Consider the following 21,712-nt stretch of genomic DNA (forward strand, 5'->3'; position numbering starts at 1 on the left):
ACCAGTGGGGTGTTCATAGACTTTATTTAGTGTCGGCCATTTATTGTCTGAGTTTTGTCTTTTTCCTTCGCTAGTGGGCTAAAGTGACTGATAATCAGTTGTATGTTCAGGTTGCAAAGAGCTGTCGACAGAAATGGAATTTACTGTGGGTTTGGACAAAACAGGTCATGTTGATAATGTTCCACTAGTGTGTACATTGACATTTAACGCAGCCTACAGATGCCTCCCCCTCTTCCCTTTTCAAAATGTAATGTGTACTCAGAGTACATCTTAACTGACCTACTTTTTACATTCACATACTTAAATGTCTGCACAAGTACTTTCACTTGAGTACAATATTCTAGCTCTCTTTCCATCTTTAGTAACCTCTCTGCGATACTAATAGTAAGAAATCATGAAGGCATTCTTCTGACTATCTTGTGCATCATACACAAAACACTTTGCTATAAAGACTTGTTTCCCAGAGTAAAGACATTTCAAGTGGTGTCTAAACTGCACAAGAGATCTATAGTCATAATTATAAATCAAATAATAGTTGGTAAAACTGTTACAAACTCTACAAGTAAAACACACAGAACTTAAACATATTTGCCATCTTTATTCATAAATATCACTACTGTATGAATATAAAACAATCTTAAATTACTGCTTTTTTAAACAAATACTCTGACACTATCATTGGAAGCTCCTCAGGAGAAAAACCACTGATTAAACAGTTTTAGGGTATTGCATATAGCCTTGGCAGCTGTTAATTACTACGCCTTACTGTAGTTGTGTTGTTAAACCTTTGACAGAGTAGCATACTGGAACATCTGATACATACGTATTTCCTCAGGAATATGAAACATAGCCAACTATACATAGGTAAACAAAGACGGACAGGAGTGATCCACCCACTTCAATTTGAAGTACAATTTTGTCAACAGTCATTCAATACAAAAAAAAAATATTGGTTACACAAGTAAAAAATACATCAGCCAAAACAAAACAAAATATTCTATCAAAACTTCAATCCAAGGTACTCCAGCCTTTCTGTTAAGAGTTAAAATGCCTAGCTATTCTTCTGCAATGAGAGTTTTTAAAATATCAAAATCTCCACTGGTGTGTGAGTCACAAAAATATGCAATGTAATCTAGTATTCCGCGATAGTAGGCACTCCTGTGTTCGATGGGTGAGGTAGCTAGATAGTAAGAACTGTACACAGGCTGAGATTAAACAATGCACATCATGAAAAGAGAGCACAAGACGGAAACTAAGAGTGGAGTATTGCAGCGCAGGTGAACAATATTCCAGTGATCAATGCCGAGTCCCTCTTCTTGTTTTTAGTCACAGTATAGAAGGTAAAATTAAGAATGGATACAGGCAGTCCTCCTCAGTTCACAACTGAGCACTATACACAATGACACACATGTACACCACAGAGGAGAGATTTCACCTCACTCTCTCGCTCTCTGTCATCTGCCACAGTCCCAGGTTCAACACTTTAAGGCACGGGAGCTGTGTTATCCTCTCCAGGCCCCTCTTGGTGATCTTCGTACAACCGTACAGATCGATCCCTGTCAGCTGGGTCAGGTGGTCGGCTATCAACTCCAACCCTTTGTCTGTGATCCTCACACACTGTCCAATGTTGAGGGTCTTGAGTTCGTGCATCTGGCGTACCATCCTGTTGATGCCATCATCACTGATGTGGCAAGAGCAGAGAGAGAGGGACTTGAGCTGGTACAGCCCCTGGGCGATGTAAGCCAGGCTCTGGTCTCCAATCTTGTCACAGAAGGAGACATCAAGTCCAGTCAGCCGGAGGGAGCCCATGGCCAGATGCATTATTCCTGTGTCACTGATGTTATCACAGGACCGCAGGTTCAGGCTGCACAGGTGGGTCATGTGAGACAGGTGGATCATCCCTGCATCTGATATCCCTCCGCAGAAGCTGAGGTTGAGCACTTTGAGCTTGTTTAGACCCTTTGAGACATGTTTGAGAGACAGGTCCGTCAGCTTCTGACAGTCCTGCAAGGTTAACTTCTCCAGGCACAGGCAGCCCTCTGCTGCGCTGCGGGTCATGCCAGACAAGTGACCAATGCCCACATCGGACACATGCCTGCAGCTGCGCAGGTTAAGACTCTTGAGTCTGTGCAAGCCCCAGGCAACGAGCAACAGGCCGGTGTTTGTGATATTGCTGCACCCCCCGAGTTCAAGCACCTCCAGGTTTTTGAGGTACTGGGCGATCTTACCCAGGCTGGAGTCAGTGATCTGTTTACAAAGGCTGAGGTTCAGCACCCGCAGGGATGGGATGTCCTGCACAAAGGCATGTCCGAGTCCGTTGTCTGTGAGGTTGAAACATCCACACAGGTTAAGGCTTTCAATGTGCGGCATACCTTGGATCACGTAGCTCAGACTTCGCCTCAGGCTGAGAATCTGAACTTTTTTGATCCCCCTGGTCTGCAGACTGGGGAACAGAGACGGGTTAGCTCGCCGCAGATGGAGCTTGGCTTCCACCCCCCTCCACACCGACTTGTGGTAGGACGCGTCCCTCCAGGCCGCGCACACTTGGGCTACTCTTCCTTTGTCTTTAACGTCCAGATAACTGAAAATAATGGCCAGGATCTCCGGGAAAAGGCACGATATATGTGTCTCCATCTCAAACATGACTGCAGCTTGACTGCTTCTAGCAGCAGAGGTTGACTGTGGGCGACAACACTGTCGTGGTTAGCTCGCCGAAACTCTCCAGCCGAAGTTGCTGGCTGGCTCGGCAACGTTAGCTAATGTCAGCTAGCACGCGAACAGGCTAACTTAGCCAGTTAGCTTTGTGTGTAACGTAACAAAAACCCACCCATCTCGTGGGAGCAAAGCTTGCTGTTATATTCAATAAAATTGTGATAAAAAATGACTACTAACGGCACAGTTCTTACGTTGACAACGTGGACACGATGCAGCAAACTCCGAGAGGCAGCCGTAATATTTACCTAGCAGGCTAGGCTAACGCTGTTGCGCTAACGTTAGCAAAATTCGGCGTAGCGTTAGCTGTCTAAACTTGTGAGGAGCTGAACAACATCCCCGTCCAAGCGGTCCAAAACAGTCTCTCAGTTCCTCAGGCTCACCACAAAGCGTATCCAAGAACTTCTTAGTTTGCAGAAACTTTTATCCACAAAGCTTTTTGCTCGTACAAAGGTAACTGCCAGGCTCCTTTACCTTCTGAGGCATTTCCAGCAGCGTCGGAGCATCCCGGATCGCTACAATGAATAAACCAGCTCTGTTAGCTTACAGCGAGTTAGCCAGCGGCCAGCGGCCCCTAGTGGCGGTGATGGGTATCGCTACTATTACTGTTGGCTCCATTACACAGCTGTATCAGTATTAGCATTATCAATATATTGCGGTAGTAAAATACTGTAGCGTACATCAGCAAGAAAAGACTGTGACAATACAGTATTAAATGCTGTGTGAGTTAATGAGTCTGTATGTTGTTTGATTCATGTTGTTTGTAGGTACTGAAACCACATGCAACTACATTGTGTGTATAATATGGAAGCAAATGAGAGACAAAAGTATTCCAGCTATAACAGCCACTGATTACAAAGCATTAAAATATTGTACTTAAAAAAAACATGTATCTGAATTTATTTGTTTTAAGATAAGATAAGATAAGTGAGTGCAAACAGGAATCATCAGTACATCAATATAAAGCAATATATAAATATGTAAAGTAAGTAAACTGTACAAAAACAAAGAGCAGTACAATAAGCAAACAGTATACATCACAAAGCAATATAATAAGGAAGCATAATATAATAGAGAGACAGACTGAATTAACGATTTTACATCATTGACACATGGAAGTATAGATGTTGCACAGTTTAACAATACTGATATTGCACCTGAGTCATAAATTGTAAGCAGTAAAAAATGAAATCAAGATTTGATAATAAGTAAACAGGCTGAGTGGCAGAATTTACATTATTGCACGTAAAATCACCTCTTTGAAATTAAAATATGAAATTTCTTGATTTGTGATTTCAAAATATATGTTGTCAATGATTTTATATTCAGATTTGAGAAAAAAACATCCTTCAGAATTTTTTTAAAAAAATAACTGGGGGAGAAGGTTGCCTCAGTTTGGTTGGTTGAAACCAGATCCAAAGATTTGATAAAAAAAAAAAATCTGAAATACCATCACTCGGGCTAATCAGGACAGGATAGGTACTTGAGCCTGAGTGCAACTTCTGGCTGATCTGTCAGTCATGAGATCCAAGAAAGTGGCTGGAAAACCCAAAGACCATTACTGTGGAGAACACGGGGCTCCCATAAGTTATCCAACTTGTGCTGTTGTGATTGTAATGTATCTGATGCTGCTATTTCTATTCAATTCAGTTCAATTCAGTAGAACTTTATTTATCCTGAGGAAATTCTTGAATGCCTCAAATTTTACTAACATTAAGGACACTGACCACAATTTTAACGATTCACAACCAGTGCCAACCAGACAACCAGTGGGTGCCCGGGGTCAGGGTCACTCCCTGGGCCCAGTTATAGAACGACAGAGTAGGCTATTAAATATCTGACAAAATATCCAAATATACAAGGAGCAGAAGCAAAAACCAGTGCCTAAGAGTGTAACAATAGGAGTACGATAAGTACAGGAGTTACTGAAAATGAACTAAAATGGTGGGAAAAAACAGACTGCTCCTCATAATTAGTGCTAAAATGTTCAACTTTAATTTTTTAAATCTGAATTTGACCAATTAAATTTGAGCACCTAAGTGCGTATTTTTTGAGAGTCTACATTTTTTAAAATTTTAATTTTGTGAACAATGAAAAAAAATTGAAATCAGCTTTTGAAATTCAGATACCTGGTTTTCAAAGTAAAATACGTCCATGCTTTAGTGGTGTTTAAATTTCAATACTAGGTGGGTGTCAGAATTGAAATACTTATGTCTTTTGCTTGCTTCCATACTAATAATAGACATTTTGCAACAAATAAATAAACAAACAAACAAACAATAATTAAACAAACAAAAAAAGGTCAGCAATGCCTTAGTTACAAATACCAGTCATAATTAATGTGCGCTGGTGGCTCCTTATTGTGTGATCAGACACATCTTATGTTGATAGCCTCCATCATCAATTGACACTGATTATATCCTTTATATAATGAGGTTATAAAATCTTCACATGAAAGAATAATGAATAATGTATCACAGAAAAGATGAGCAACATAAATGTTTCAGTGCAGTCCGTCTCTGGAGTTCTCAATATTTTGCTCTTAGGAGAGGACTACAACTGGGAGCCATGCCACCATATTTATTGTTGGAAGCTTTTCAGCAACATGAGAAACTGCCCTCATCCTCCACATGCAGCTGAAAACCGTCTCCGTGAGTCCCAGAGACAAGCACATTTGTCTAGAGAACTCTGCTGTGTCACCTACCGCCCTCTTGAGTACTGCTTGGTGTAGATGTTTGACCTGGCAGGAAGCCAGGAGTCACTGCTGCAAGGCGTTCACTGACCTGGTCACTTCTGGCTGCTGCGAGGACGAACAGCAGGTGCTGTACCATGACTGTTGGTGTCTCAGTGTGTAAAGAACAAGCAGAGACGCAGTGGGCTCTGAATGTTGACACCAAGCATTTCACTAGTTTGCACACTAACAGAGATGAACAAAGGGTGAACACATCAGTAACACAATAATGCACAATAAAATACCATCCAATAAAGCAGAGCTTTTTGACTTGTCACAGTCGCTAAAATTGGTCACATTTTTTGCCATATCAAACTACAAATGTTATTAATCATAAATAATAAAGTTTCAACCATAAAATCTGATCAGGTTTTGAAACCTTGTCCACTTTTGTGTAGATTGCTGCTGACTTGGCAGAGATGGCTGCCATCTTGTTTTTACATGGATTAGTGTAATGTGCTCTTACTACCACTAGGTGGCACAAAAAAGCGTCCACGAATGAGGACAACAGGTCTGAGTTAAGCAGAATTAAGTATATGGTCAAGTAAACCCGAAATGTGATGCCCTCATATGAGGTCTCAGAAGGATTTAAAAGAAGAAACAGTTACAGTGACAGCGTCTGAGGAGCCAGAGTTTGGCGTCAGTTCTAGTGGAGTCAATGCGGAAGGCACTGCAAAAAACACTTTATCTTATCTATCATATCTTTATTGTTCAGGTTTTGACTGAAAAATCATTCAATCAGATTAAAAAACACACATTACCCGATGCTTACTGACGTTATTCATTTAAATATGGACATTGGTTTTCCTTGTTTTTGGTCTCTAAACAGATTATGGCTCTGTCTAGCAGGTGCATCTCACCCTTTGCTGAAGCTTGTCCCTGCTACTAACAAGGAAGACACTCAAAAAGACAACAAAGAGATGCAAAACAGCTGCAAAGAGACACAAAATAACCACAAAAGGGTCGAAACAAAAACTAAGACACACGGCCAGAAAAGACACAAAGTGACCTCAAAGACACACAAAAGAGGCAAAACAACCAATAAGAGAGACAAAATGACAACAACAAAAACCAGGAACCCTCTTGCTGTGAGGCGACAGTCCTGACCACTACAAAACCGTGCCGCCCTTTACATGGAAATATGCAACTTTTTATTTCTCATCAATGACCAAATGTTGAAGAGTGATGTTGGGACTTAACTGTGGTGTGTTGTGATTCAGCCTGGCAAGGTGTAGGGACAGCATGACATCTTGTTGCCAATCGTTTGTCTGAGAAAATGAGAATAACCCAGCCTTATGACCTGTTTGTATTGTATCTTTGAATGTCTAAACTTCACTATGTGTCTGTTTAGCAGTACCAGCCATGAGAAGTTTCTGTAGTTTAAGTTAAACTGACCTCAGACTCTCCTCTGACCTTCAAGGGCTCTGCTAAAGATCCTGGGCCCCTGACAACAGCTCACTTGGGGCCCTGAAACAATAAATATCTGCAATTCCTGGCATGTCTCAGGGCTCCTGTCTCGCTCTTGGCTCCGGAATCCTTCAACACCACAGAGAACGTCTTAGTAAAGAGTTTTTACAAGGAGTCAAAGAGGCTGTGACTGTTTAAAACAAAAGAAATCACAGAGCCAGAAAACATATCAAATTGTAATATGAATAAAATAGCAGAATGATCATATATAAAACAGAATATTCCCCTGTATTCAAAACACAAAGAAGACGATATCAGTACAAGTTATCAAAACATGCTGAGAGTGAGAATGTAATCATATTTTACGTGCGTTATATAACACATATATTAATGCTGTGAATTTATAAATTAAAAGAACAGACTATTGGCACACAGATAAATCATATTTTACTTTTAGTTATTACAAAATGTAGACCTTATATTATTTTTCAGCGACAACCATGTAATGTGGAGCACCTGTAAACATTATTTGTTGCATTGAATTTATGCAGTTTAATGTGTTTGAGAGAAGCCAAAATCCCCATGTGCTCATAAATGTTAATGCCTCTATAAACAAAAAGTATTGTAGAGATGGTGAGTGAAGAATGTGTCGGTGTAAAATAAAGTCTGTGGTGACAAAAACAAGTAAATAAAGCTGTACTTGATTTACCACAGTAAGCATGAACGAACTCATCTGTGCTGTATTCACTCCGGCATTGGTAGAGATGAAAAAACCTACTGAGAAGGTTCTGGTGTCTTTGGATGAAAATATTTAAAATTCACAAAGGCAAGATTTATGTCACACATCATAGAAAATGATCCATTGAGTAGAGCTGAGAAAATGCTTTTAGTTGTGCCTTCCTACAGATTGATTCATCTGTTGTTGCTGTGGCATGTCATAATAATAACTCTAAAATAAAATGTATTTGATATAGCACCTTTCAGAGAAATGAAATTCACAAAGTGTTTCACAAAATACAATCAAACGATGAAACAATGAAACATGCAATCCATAAAAACAGAGGCAATATAACAAATAAAAGAAGGCAACAAAAAGAAAGTAAAACATCGAGCAAATACAGTGCACTGAGGCCCCAAACAGAAACACACCAGGGAACAAGCACTGGACAACTTAGGGTCGGACAAAGGCCATTTTGAAAAGAATTTCTAAGGAGACCGCAGACTGTAAACCTAACGGAGGAGAGTTCCATAGTGTTGGAGCCACAAATTTAAAGGCATGATCACTTTTTATTTTGAATCTGGAGCAGGGGACAGGCAGTCCATCCTGTTCTGAAGACCCAAGGGACCTACTGACAATATATTAATGGAGGATATCACTAATGCACTCAGGTGCCTGACCGTGGAGGACTCTATATGTGAGAACAAGTATCTTGAAGTGAATCCTGAACCTGATGGGAAGCCAGAGTAAAGAAACTAAAATGGGAGTGATGTGGGTTGACCTGTTGGAGCTGGTTAACAGCCGAGCAGCAGTGTTCTGGATTATTTGAAGATGATTCAGAGAAGATTTGTTTAGACAAGTGAAAAGAGAATTACAGCAGTCCAGTTGGGAGGTCACAAAGCATGGAAGCATGGGTAATGCCCATGGAGGCTTTAATTCTGGGCAAATTATAATATACAAGACCACATGTATCAGAAATCAGAAATACTTTATTGAGCCTTGGGGGTAAATTGGGACATGTTACAGTTACTCTTATACTGTATATAGTTAAAGAGAAATTGTAAGAAAACAGAAATAAGAATGCAAGAAAAAATGTGTATTATGCTACAACATAGTATATCTTGACACAATATATACATATAAATATAAAATATAAGAAATATATTTTGTAAAATAAATGAGAAAAATATGAAATATGTACAAACATGTGTGTCATAATACAAGTGTCTTGAATATAAATGCAAGAGTAAAAATAGGTAAGAATTAGATAAGAGAGTATTGTGCAGTTAACATATTGCACAGGTGAATTATTACTGCACAATCATGTAGAGGGCTTCAAGTTGCATATTGTACAGTTTTGCAGTTGAGACAGTAGAATGTCGCACAATTGACTATATAAATAATAATTAAATTATAGGTTATAGCTGCTGATGATGTGTAAGACATGTACAAGGGCCTGAGTCCATTGTCTTGGAGGGACTGACACTAGAAGGAGAAGGGCCTGACTGGTCAGTATGTTGGTGACTATGATGATCACTGTCTGCTCTAGGAGAACTAAGGGTAAATATTACCTCTGGGTATGGAGGGTCAATTGAATGATCAGATCAAAAACAGCTGATACTGAATATTTGTCTTTTAAAGTCTGCCCTCCCCTCTTCACAATTCCCTGCCTGACACAGAGACTCCAGCCGCAGCATCTCCAGGAAACAGATCAGTCAAACCTGTGTGGGTGGTCCAAGTCGGAAGTGGGCCTCAAAATTCAATCATCTGTCCTCCCTCCATGAACACACAGAGATTTAATGGTCTTCATCTGTAATGGAGTTAATAATCCTGTTTCATTTTACGAGATTTTTTTGTGGAGTACAGAGTGCAGTTTCACTATGAACTCAACTTGATTTAATTATCACTCTCCTTGCTCTCTAAAATCCCAATGTACTCCTCCCTCTCAGTTTTTTAACCCTCTGAGACCCACCATAGACCCATTTTTGTCTTTTTTTTTAGGTGGTACAGGTCAACAGTTTATGCCTCATAGAAGTGGTTTACATCTTCTGAAAGCTGGGAACCTGGAGATTAATTTGAAATGCAGCTCAGCAATGTGTGTCCAGTTTTTCTAGTCATAATCTGTAATAAACACTGTGATTTCTTTAAGCACCAGGGCCTTAGAACATTATGAAGAAAGCCTATGATGACCATTCCCATGCTCATTTATGTCTCGTAAGTTATTACAGCAACTTTTGGGTTGATGCCATTTTGTTACACAAATTTTGTGCTAAATGTAGGCATTTTTGAACATTTGAGAATTTATAAAAATGTTCAAAAATCCCTCCAAAATACCACTTTAATGACATTTTGTTTCATGATGGACAATAATGGAGGGATACAAGAAATATATGGGGAAAGAGAGGTGACAAGACACGCAGAAAAGGTCCTGGACAAATTATAGCAAAGTTAAATATGAAACTGAGACTAAAATGTACCTGCATTTGTGATGGTTATGATATATAAGCTTATTATATAAAGTCTGGATGTGTTAAGAGTTTGTTTATGAAGTGGTATGGAGATTTGTCAGACAGAGAAGACACTGTGTCTTCTCTGTGGTGGACAGGAAACTCTTATCTCTGCTCTGTGCTGTGATCTCAGGCCCACATCTGGCCAGCAGAGGGCAGCGCTGTTATGACAAACCAGTCAATAAAAAGAAAAAAGCTCTCCCACTGATCACTCTCAGCACCAGCTTAGATCATCGCCACTTCCAACAGTCTTCTGCATATAAGCAGAATCAGTGTGTCAAACAAAGAATTAAAAAAAAATGTTTTCTCAAGTCTGCACTTTGCAAATTTTGACAACAGGATCTGAAAAACATGATGAAAGAGGATCAAAGTGACATGGAGACAGATAGACGGAGACAAGAGAGGGTTTGGTGGACAGGAAGGGGAAGAAGGGAAACTAAAGACAGAGGGAGAGAAAGTGAGGGATGGTGATTCCCCTCTCGGCCTCCCCTGTGGCTGGACTTGTCTCTGCTAATGACCCTGTCTGCTGGCTCCCACAGACAGATGGTGAATTAACTCCAATTAGCCCACTCTCACCAGATCTCCTCTGACAGCTCAACACACACAGACACACAGACACACAGACACACACACACACACACACACACACACACATGCACAGAAGAGCACAGGAGAAGTAATCTGGAACCCCTGCAGCCGTTTACATTTATTTGTCCCGGACTTTGTGAGAAAGTGTCGTATAAGAAAGCAATATCTGTTTTATCATTTATTCAAAATGTATTTATCATTTAAAACAGAACATCTAAACATCTAAAAGTTGTGATCATGGGTGGATTATGAGATATTAGGCCCCGAGGCAGAGACATGCAGAGGGCCCCACCAAGACGCGCAGTGGTTTTGCCTCTTTTTGTTGTTGTTTGCATCTCTTTGTGGTTGTGTTGTTTATTTTAGGTAATTTTGTGTCTGTTTTAGTTGTGATGTGTCTCTTTGAGATAATGTGCATTTTTGGTTGTTTTGTTTCTGTGGTTGCCCCTTTTTGTTGTTATTTTGTGGTTGTTTTGTGTCTCTTTGAGGTAATTTTGTGGCTTTTTGGTTGTTTTTTTGTCTGCAGTTGCACCTTTTCATACTTATTTTTTGTCTCATTGCAGTTCCATTGCATCTCTTTGTGGACTTTTGTGTCTATTTGTGTTTGTTTTGTGTCTTTTTGAGGATTTTTTTTTTGTCTCTTTGAGGTACGTTTGTGGCTCTTTGGTTGTTTTGTGTCTGTGGTTGCACCTTTTTGAAGTTCTTTTTAGTCTCTTTGCAGTTCCTTCGCATTTCTTTGTGGTCTTTTGTTTCTTTTTGAGCTAATTTTGTGTCTCTTTAAAGTAATTTTGTGTCTCTGGTTGTGTTTTGTCTGTGGTTGTCCCTTTTTGTTGTCATTTTGTGGTTGTTATGTGTTTTAAGGTAATTTTGTTTCTCTTTGAGGTAATTTTCTGTCTTTTTTGGTTGTTTTGTGTCTCTGGTTGCCCTTTTGTTGTTATTTTGTGCCTGTTGTATATCTTTGCAGTAATTTTTTGCCTCTTTGTTAATTTTGTGTCTCTTTGTGGTCGTTTTGTGCCTTTTTGGTTGTTTTGTGTCTGCGGTTGCCCCTTTATGTAGTTATTTTTTGTCTCTTTGCAGTTCCTTTGTATCTCTTTGTGATCTTTTCTGTCTCTTTGTGGTTGTTTTGTGGCTTTTTGAGGTAATTTTGTGCCTTTTCGCTGTTTTGTGTCTGTGATTGCCCCTTTTAGTTGATATTTTATGGCTGTTTTGTGTCTCTTTGCGGTAATTTTGTGTCTGTAGTAATTTTGTGTCGTTTTGTGGTTATTTTGTTTCTCATCGAGGGAATTTTGGGTCTCTTTAAATTACCTTTGTGTCTCTTTGGTTGTTTTGTGTCTGTGGTTGCCCCTTTTTGTAGTTTTGCAGTTCCTCTGTATCTCCTTGTGTTCTTTTGTTTCTATTTGTGGTTGTTTTGTGGCTTGTGCCTAGTAGGCCTGTAGATCAGCACACTGTAGCTCTCTTAAGTGTACATTAGCACATCCACAAGTGACGTATTAATCTAATGCTCTTCTTCAGACTTAGCTGTATGTACAAAGACACCATCGTTGAATACATTTGCTCTGGTCACATGATTGTGATGTGATGGTCCCAGTGAAAAGCAAAAAGTTTTGCCAGGATTATCACATGACAATCATGTGACCGTCACATGAATTTGCATGATATATTTAAAGGGTAAATCTCTGGGTGAAGATATCTGTCTAGAAAAGTCCCTGAACAATAGAAACTGTTGAGTCACATCATGGTTAACATATGCAATGTTTTACACTCTCTCTCTCTCTCTCTCTCTCTCTCACACACACACACAGACACACACACACACTGGAGGTAGTTACTATTGTGTGACTGTGACCTCCTGTCATTGTGTTCAGAGTTAGTGAGGTGTGACCGGTCATCGTTCATATGGTGCACACACTCTCTGACTGACTGAACTCACATGACATGTCAAACAGAGCGTAGTGTGTGTGTGTGTGTGTTGCGTCTTTTTCTCTGTGTGTCAGGATGATTGTTACTCACAGGAGACGTATGCTTTTCAATTCATCACACTGAGGTGAATATGTCTTTCACAGGACACATTGTTGAAGTACGTGTGTGTTTAACAGGTGTTGTCCCTGCTGCTAAAAGGGCTCCATCTGGGCGTGTGGCTGGGAAGTCCCCGGCTCTGACCTTTGATCTCATCTGTAAATCAGGTCGGCAGGTGCTAAGTGCAGGGCAAAGGTCAGGAGGTCAACCACTGCGCAGTTGAACACGATAACATTATCGAACCCTCTCATACCACAGGAGCATGGCAGTCCATACACTTTTCTATCTATCTGAAGTGTGTGTGTACTCACTGTGTGTTCCAGTGCATGTTTGTGAATAAGTGTGGGTGTGTATGTGTGTGTTTGAGCAGAGTGGAGTAATCCCTTTAAATCTCTTTAGCTGTTCTGATCCATACTTCAGAGCATGGGGGCATTATGGACAGCAGCTGTCTGTCAGGGATGTGTGACCCCGGCAGCAGCGAGGGTGCAGAGGGAGTTGACGTAACACCGGCTGACCTCTGACCCCAGCTCAGAGGATGTCACACACACTGTTTACTGTAGAGCTAAAGCAGACCTCCTGTTACTCTGTACAATCCCTCCAACTCTCCCCTGTGTGTGTGTGCAAGTGTTTGTGTGTGTACTCCTCTTGTCGGCATGACACTGAAGTGAAAAGACAAGTGTCACTGAATCATTATGTCAAGGGAGAGGGAGCCAGAGAGAGAGTTGGGAGGAGACAAATGAGGAGTGATGAACGAGATGTGGGTTGAGGTGTAGAGGCGTTGATGTGTGTGTGTGAGAGAGTGAAAGAACAAAAAAAAAAAAAAAAAAAAAAAAAGGAGCAAGGAGGGAGGGAAGATGGAGATGGAGGCACAAAAGATGGAGGAGGGGTGAAAGAAGGCAATATGCAAGGGACAGAAAGAAAGGAGACATCCTGACCTAAAATGTGAAGGTTGATTGAAATGAAGGTGATTTCAGATTTTTTGAAGTGGGGCTGAATGTGATACTTATCCATAGTCAGTGTGTTACATACAGAAGATGTTTGCTTTTGCGCCAGGCACTCATTCCAACGGGAAAGCCATTAATGGCTTCAGTGCCTCATCTACGCTCTAGTCAGAGCCACCAGACTCCATTGACAAAAGCATTAATTTTAGCTTGCTGAACATGTGAGCCGCTGGTTTACTGTTGCTTCGATCAGTGAGATCGTTTGTGTTATTGTGCGACTTTGGTGAACCCAAACTAAGCCTTTTAAACACCAGAGACACATAGTAACTTAATGAAAATACCTGTTCAAGGCAGTGGTAAACCAGCAGCTCCTGTGTTCAGTGATGTTAAATCATTAGTTTTCTCAATGGAGTCTGGCCTGGCCGTTGGAAAGTGCTGTCTGACAGTAAGGTAAAGCAGTGAAAATATTCTAAATATAGCCTATACCTAAACTCTAAACTCTAGCCTGTTTCTCTAAACTGGGGGAGTGCTGACCACCGATTTATTTCACTCTTGAAAAACTTGCTGAGATCTACAAACACTGCCAGATCTCTCCAGCAGTGTTTGATGTGGTAAGAAACAGAAGCAGTCAGATGTAAACAAGCTCACAGTTGATCCAGATTATTTAAACCACTAGCTCCCGCCTTTTTTATTTTGACAATGTTGTTGTGGACCAGCAGCTTATGGGAGAATGCTTGCTTCAGGTATTTGATCTCTCTTTCTATTGATCCTCCCAACACAAATAAACCTTGTTGTTTGAAAAAGACAGAGAGTCAGGGAAAAGAGAGCACACTAGAGTAGTTCCAATAAAAATGGAACTAAACAGAAACTTCCTCTACTTGGTCTGTATGCCATCGCAGTTACTTGATGAGTTAAAAGAAAAATACAAATAGGCCTCTCAGCAACACGCAGTTCGTGTCCTCACACAGATTTCATGTACTGCTGAATGCTGAAAGATGGTAATGACGTAATGAAAAACCTGCAAACATTGTAAAATAATATAATATTATAATATAGTTATATTTGGTAGTGGTGGTTCCCTGATATTTATATCAGTGACCTAAGCCACTTTCTCCACGCCTGAATTGTGGGTAATCCCACATTTACAGAGGACAGCTATCTGTGGCAAGCATGGGTGGATTATGAGTCAACAGGCCCCTGGGCATGGAGACACAAAACGTCCCACCACCTCTCCTACATAGAAGCAAGACACACAGACTTTGTGGTGGTTTTGTCTTTTGTTGGTGTTGTTTTGAGTCTCTTTCCAGTTGTTATGGGTATATTTGTGGTTTTGTGTCCCCCTGTGATCATTTTGTGTCTGTCAGAGGTTTTTCTTTTGTGTCATTTTGTGTGTATTTGAGGTCATTTTGTTGTTTGTGTCATTTTGTGTCTGTTTCAGGCCATTTTTTGTAGTTTCGTCTCTTTTTGTAGTCATTTTTTGTGTTTTTAAGGTCTCTTTGAGTTAATTTTGAGGGTTTTTTTGTTGTTTTGTCGTTCTTTAAGGTAATTTTAGGGTCTGTTCGACATCATTTTATGTCTCTTTGAGGTCATTTTGTATTTCTTTTGTTATTTTGTGTCATGTCATCATTTTGTGTGCCTTTGGGGTGTTTTTGTGTCTCTTTGATTTTATAGGGATTTTTTTGTTGTTGTTTTGTCTCTATTTGAGGTCATTTTGGGGGTTTTTTAGAGTTATTATTTGTGACTCTTTACAGTTGTTTTGTGTCTGTTTGAGAACAATTTACGTCTCCTTGAGGTCGTTTTGTGTTTCTAAAAAATTTTTCTGTTTTTTTTTTTTCTTTTTTTTTCTCATTTTTTGGTTTCCGTTGTTTTATTTTATTTTTTTATTTTTCATTTTTGTCTGTTTGTGGTCATTTAGAATCTCTTCCTGTTAGACGTGTGTTAATTTGAGTGACAATTTTGCAGGTAAAGGCCAGGGGAGGGGGTCCTGGTAGGCCCAGTCAGTGATAAGTCATAAGTCATAAGTAATAAGATAAGATAAGATAAGATAAGACTGAATTTTATGTCTGCTGAGGGAGATTGCGATGCAGCAGTTGCAATATAAAGTCCATCTATGATGGCAAGTACAGCAGGTCAAAGTTGATCCTGGAAGTCTGTGATAAATGTAATTATCTAGCTTGCCTTAATTCTCTCTTTCCAGGAGCTTCTGTTTCAGACCTGTATGCTCATCTGAATGCTTGTGCTTCTTGACTTGTTTTCAGTGAGTCGTGTATCCAGATCTCAGCTGCTAACCTGGTGAGTATACGTTGTCATTGTTACAGACAGCAGTGACGGACAAAACTATGACAATATAACCCAAGCTGTAATAAAAGAATTCTCCTTTAAAACACGAGCGCTTGTGTGTATTTGTGTACGTTAGTTCAATACCTACAACATGGGTCAGTGTCTCCCAGTGTGCTGTGGATCAATGGCTGCCACTGGGATAGAGCGCTTCATTAAGTGCTTTTTCATGTCCCATGCTGCAGCTCAGTAATGTGCTGCTGTCATCCAAACATACAGAAAAAAAAATGGGCCTGAAGACATGCAGTGACACATATGCAAATACACACACACAAACACACACAAACACACACTCTCAGTCATCATGTCTCCTTTTCTCTCCTCCCTCAGTGTGTTGCTCAGTGTGTGAACTCTCAGTTACAACACAGAGCCTTGTTTCTGTGCTGCATAAATTGATGCATTCTTGTAATTTTTTCCCCCCAATACAGCTCTGCTCCACTTGTGTGTATTTTACCAGTGCTACACTGTTGTCGTTGTTGTTGTTGTTGTTGTTGTTGTTGTAGTGTGCCTTATCAGTGCTAAGCCTTTCCCCCCTTTCCTCCTCTCTCTTCATTTGCTTTCCTCTAGGGCTGATGTGATTTAAGGCTGTGCTTGAAGACTGAGGACTGGGCCGTTATCTGCCCATTATTGATGCGAGCTGTAACTCTCACTGTCCACACTCTACAGGCAGACGGAAAGAGAGGCAGCTCACTGCTGCTTTAGAGGGATGGGCGGGCGGATGAAAAGAAACAGTGGAGAGATAATGCCAACAGATTGATGACTTTCCCTGTAATGCTCAGACTTCAGACGGCGTGGCGTTTTTCATGGATGTATGTAAAAACAACAGAGTGCACGTTATAGAAATTTCAGTTCTCCCATTATTTCCTCCACCCTGAGCTCTGCCCTCTCTCTTTCCTCCAACCCTCCCTCCTCTGTCCTTCCTATTTCATTTCCTTTCACCCCCTCCCTGCCCCCCCCCCCCCTCCCCCCATCTCCATCTGTACATTATGTAGATGTCAATAATTTAGCACGAGATTCAAGAATTCAGTGCTTAACAACAGGTTACGATCTTTGCTATAAAAGCCATAAAATATGCGTTTGTGAATAAAATATGATTCTGTCTCTTTTCAAAGCAGCTGAAACCTGTCAAGATTGCCATTTGTTTTCTGACAGTATCGCGGTGAAGTGACAGTTCAAAAGCGGGGGTTTGTCTTTATCTTGGCAGGTTTTCAATCTTTGCTCTATTTCTGCACACCGCAGAGCATTATTTTGTATCCATTGTTTTGTAGACCGTCTTTCATCTCCAGGGCTTTGTTGTTTTCTCACTCTCTCGCCGTCTCTCGCTCCTCTCCCCCTCTTACATCGTGACTTTTTCTTCTTTTTTTTCTTTCCTACTCTTTTACAGTTTCATCTTGTATTGTACAGTAACAGTAACACTGGGCTTGAAGCACATAAACAGCTAACACATCCCACTATAAGTGCCCCTCCAACCTCCAGTCACCTGCCTCACACAAACCACCACAGCTCCAAATTCACTTCCTTCTCCTTTTTCCCCATCCTTCCTTCCTTCCTTTGCTTTTCCTCCCCTCCGTCTCCTCCTTCTTGTCCTCCTCCTCCTCCTCCTCCTCCTACCCCCTCTACCCCACAGGCCTGGAGATCGTTCCTTTGTTCCTGACATCTGTTTTGTTGGGTGATTAATTGAGATGAGCATGTGGGGTGAAGGCCTGTAGAGGGGGAGCTCAGACCCCCCAGGTAATGTGCATGTGTGAGTGTGTCCGTGGACGTGTGTGTGAAGGTGTGTATGTGTGTGTGTGTGTGTTGGCAGTGGAGCTCGAATAATCCTTGATCTGGTTAGTTAGTGCAGACTGCCAGGGTTTCCCAAAGAGCCTTGGAATATGAAACATCTGAATATCTGTTATCTTGATAAAATGTTTCCCCTCAATAGAAAAATCTCCTCAGTATTTCCTCAGCGTTTTAATTCAGCACTGGTGCAAGATATTAAGTGACAGCTGACTGACAAGTGACAGCAGCGGTTACACACAGCAGCATGTCAGATATCCCAGGAGGCAGAGCTGTGATTTTCAGAAAGTCATGATTCAGTGTAACGACCATAATGCATCAGTCTAACACATCTGTCTGAAACGTACATCAGATACACCCTGGTAAGTAGAGTGACCTTCAAAGGGATTCTCAGCAAATAACTGATCTACAAACACAGTAGAGATGTCTTCATGCTGATAATTAAGAAATAAGTTAAAAAATAATGCATTAAAAAGCGACAACAGGAAATATAAAATGATGGCACACAGTTGGCACAAATAACACATTTTCTTATTAACCATAATAAGCACATCATTTGACTGGTTACATTCTGCCTTTACTTCTATTTTCTTTATAATAAAAAAATATTTTCAACTACGGTAGTGATAAAAACACTAATTAAAGCAAGTTTGAACAATGAGAAATAATAGTTATGTGTTCCCAAAGATATCATCTTAACTCTGATAATGCAGGTTCATGTGGGTCTTAGATACTCAAGAAAAATCACTGGGAAACAGAGACAGAGGTTACATATGACCATTTGCAATTAGTAGGTCTTATTTTTATTGTTGATTAATCCGCTCATTATTTTCTCAATAATAAATTAATAAAATATTGAATATAGGGAGAAAATGATCCAAAGATCTAACTTTACAATGTGCACATACCCTATTATTTTATATTTTTGTTATCTGTTGTTATTGTTTGTTTGCTAGGCTGTTTATTTGTGTTGATTTCTCATTAGCTCTTGTTCTTGTTTGTTATGAATACTTGGTGAAGCTTGCCTGCGATTCTGACTGTGCTAGGTCTGGTGCTGCTGAAGTCAATTTTCACAATAGCTGCTGAATTTCTATAAATTGACTGATTGATGGTGTTTTTTCTGTTTAATAAAAATGAGCAAAAAAGCCAATAAACATAGTTTTTTTTTCCCCTGTTAAAGGTGTTTCTTGGGGGAGTTTTTCCTTTTCCTTAGAGTCCTAAGGACAGAGGGATGTCGTATGCTGTAAAGCCCTCTGAGGCAAATTGTGATTTGTGATATCGGGCTTTATAAATAAAATTGATTGAAATTGATTGAGTAAGGAAATTAAAAAAAGACTAATTGATAAATCAAGGCAGCTCTTGTGATTACATCACTTATGACCTGGGGATACAGTTGAAAGCTCTGGAAAACGCTAATGAGTTTAGAATATCTCATTACTATAATATCAATTGTGTCTGATACCTCACCATAAATCTTCCCTTTTACTATGGATGGATTACTGAACGGGCCTACAGGGCACAGACCCAGGAGTCCAAAGTGTCAGGGGTCCCCCTTCATGTCCCGTGCAGACTGTAACTTTAAGAGACACATACAGACCTGGAAGAGACTCAAAATGGCTATAAAGAAACAACTGAAAAGAGATACTAAATGACTACATAGAGACACAAAACAACTACAAAGAGACACAAAATAATATAAAACAGATAGAAAACAACTACATGGAGTCACAAAACCACTACATAGAGACACAAGATTACAGAGTCACAAAACGACTACAAAAAGATACAAAATTACTACAAAGAGATACAGAATGACTACATAGAGACACAAAACAACTACAAAGAGACACAAAAAATAAAAGAGATAGAAAACAACTACATGGATTCACAAAGCCACTACAAAGAGACACAAGACTACAGAGATACAAGACGACAACAAAAGAGATACAAAACAACTACAAAAAGATACAAAATGACAACATGGAGACACAAAACAACTACAAGGAGATACAAAAAAAACTACAAAGAGACACAAAACAACTACATAGAGACACAAAATGACTACATGGAGACACAAGACTGCAAAGAGATACAAGATGACTACAAAGAGATACAAAAAGACAACACAGAGATACAAAAAGATTACAAAATGACTACAAAGAGACACAAAAAGACTATACAGACACAAAAAGACTACAGAAAGATACAAAATAACTACAAAGAGATACAAAAAGACTACAGAGAGATACAAAATGACTACATAGAGACATAAAACAACTACAAAGAAACACAAAAAATAAAAGAGATACAAAACAACTACATAGAGACACAAAATGACTACATAGAGATACAAAAAGACTATAAAATGACTACAAAGAGACACAAAAAGACTACAAAGAGATACAAAACAACTACAAAGAGACACAAAACAAATACATAGAGATAAAAAAAAGACTATAAAATGACTACATAGAGACACAAAAAGACTGAAAAGAGACACAAAACGACTACACAGACACAAAATGACTACAAAGAGACAAAAACAACAATAAAAAAAGATCATAACAAAGATAAAGTTTGTGTGTCTTGTGGTGGTGGGACCCTCTGCATGTCTGTGCACAGGGGCCCATTGTCTCATAATCTGCCCATGCTTTTTATATCTCATATCTCTTATATCTTTAGGAGCAATGCAACACACATTCTTAAATTTGTTATTACTGTAAAATAAAAAACTATTTGCAGCACCTTTATCCTGTCAGTTGACTAATGTGACTACAAATTATAAAACACAAAATTCATTAAAGACAAATGTGCCATGTTTTGCAAAAAGAGCGTGTTACTTCTTTCTCATCAGTATTGTCTATTCCCCCCTCCCTTCTTATCCCACTTTGTGCTCACACTTCCTGCAAATGATCCTCAAAAGAATTAGATGTGAGTGTCGGAAGTCATTTAGAGATTCTGATTGAATTTCTTGAGACAAAATTTCATGATTTGGGAAGAAGGTATCAGAGCAAAAAGGCCCGAGGCTCAGTCTGTATCTGATGTAGTGATTTATGATCCTTTGAGGTCACAAAGCATCACAAGGGACAGACGCAGGTTTAGAGGTTTAAAGGGCGGGTCAGAGGTCAGGGGTCACCTCGATGGTCAGGGCAGGGCAGGGAAATGTGCTGAGAGAAGTTCAAAACTCTCCTGTGGAGCTCCGATCATGTGATCCTGGTCGCGGGGGTGTATTTTGTTTCCCGGGGGAGCATAATCGATGTGGCACCACGGATGGTGGCACACTGAGGGTGGGACCTGACTGACCCAGAAGGGCTGTAGGATGAGGAGGAGATACATACAGGGATAATCACTAGATATCACCATCTGGGTAGACAGAGCGGGGCCAAACAAAGCACACACTGCAACACATATCGCTCACACACACACACACACACACACACACACACACACACACACTGAAGACCAATGTCACAGCAGCAGGCTAATTTCCCACTCAGCGTGTGTGTCAGTGTGTGTCTGTCATACTTGCAATGGACAGATGGACAGGACAGACAAATGGATATGGATAGATAGATAGATAGATAGATGAAAATAGGTACCAACATTGTCTGATTCACTCCAAATGTCTACACTGAACACAATTCCACATAAGCTTGAGACCATTGCAGGGTCACTGCCACGGCTCAATGTCAAATGTCAAATGACTGGAGGGGCCACAGCAAGTTAAGACATGTCTATAGAACAACGAGACAGAGACAGAGACAGAGACGAACATATGGTGTGCAAATTATTAGACAGCAGAGATTACAGGATTAAAAGTCAAATGCAGAACAGGACCATGGACAAAGTGGGTGTGATGTTTTGACAATATGTTATGTGTGGAGCCCACCACTTACAGATTTATAAAGCAGCTACCAGCAGTTAGCAGCTAACTCAAAGAAGAAGTACAGGAACCAAAAATTTCCACAAATTGGGAAGA

General features: G+C 40.0%; 1 protein-coding gene across 1 annotated transcript; it reads right to left on the bottom strand.

Annotated features, from left to right (window-relative positions):
- Positions 1–590: 590 nt before the first annotated feature.
- Positions 591–3,438, bottom strand: LOC125887313 (F-box/LRR-repeat protein 14-like). The gene has a single exon (XM_049574013.1). The coding sequence runs from the start codon at positions 2,641–2,643 to the stop codon at positions 1,432–1,434; it is 1,212 nt and encodes a 403-aa protein (XP_049429970.1). The 5' UTR covers positions 2,644–3,438; the 3' UTR covers positions 591–1,431.
- Between the last annotated feature and the right edge of the window lie 18,274 nt (positions 3,439–21,712).

Source organism: Epinephelus fuscoguttatus, linkage group LG4 (genome assembly GCF_011397635.1).
Source record: "Epinephelus fuscoguttatus linkage group LG4, E.fuscoguttatus.final_Chr_v1".
NCBI lineage: Eukaryota > Metazoa > Chordata > Actinopteri > Perciformes > Serranidae > Epinephelus > Epinephelus fuscoguttatus.

Bases quoted from the DNA above. Each gene is read 5' to 3' on its own strand.
- LOC125887313 (XM_049574013.1), bottom strand. From the start codon at position 2,643: ATGTTTGAGATGGAGACACATATATCGTGCCTTTTCCCGGAGATCCTG.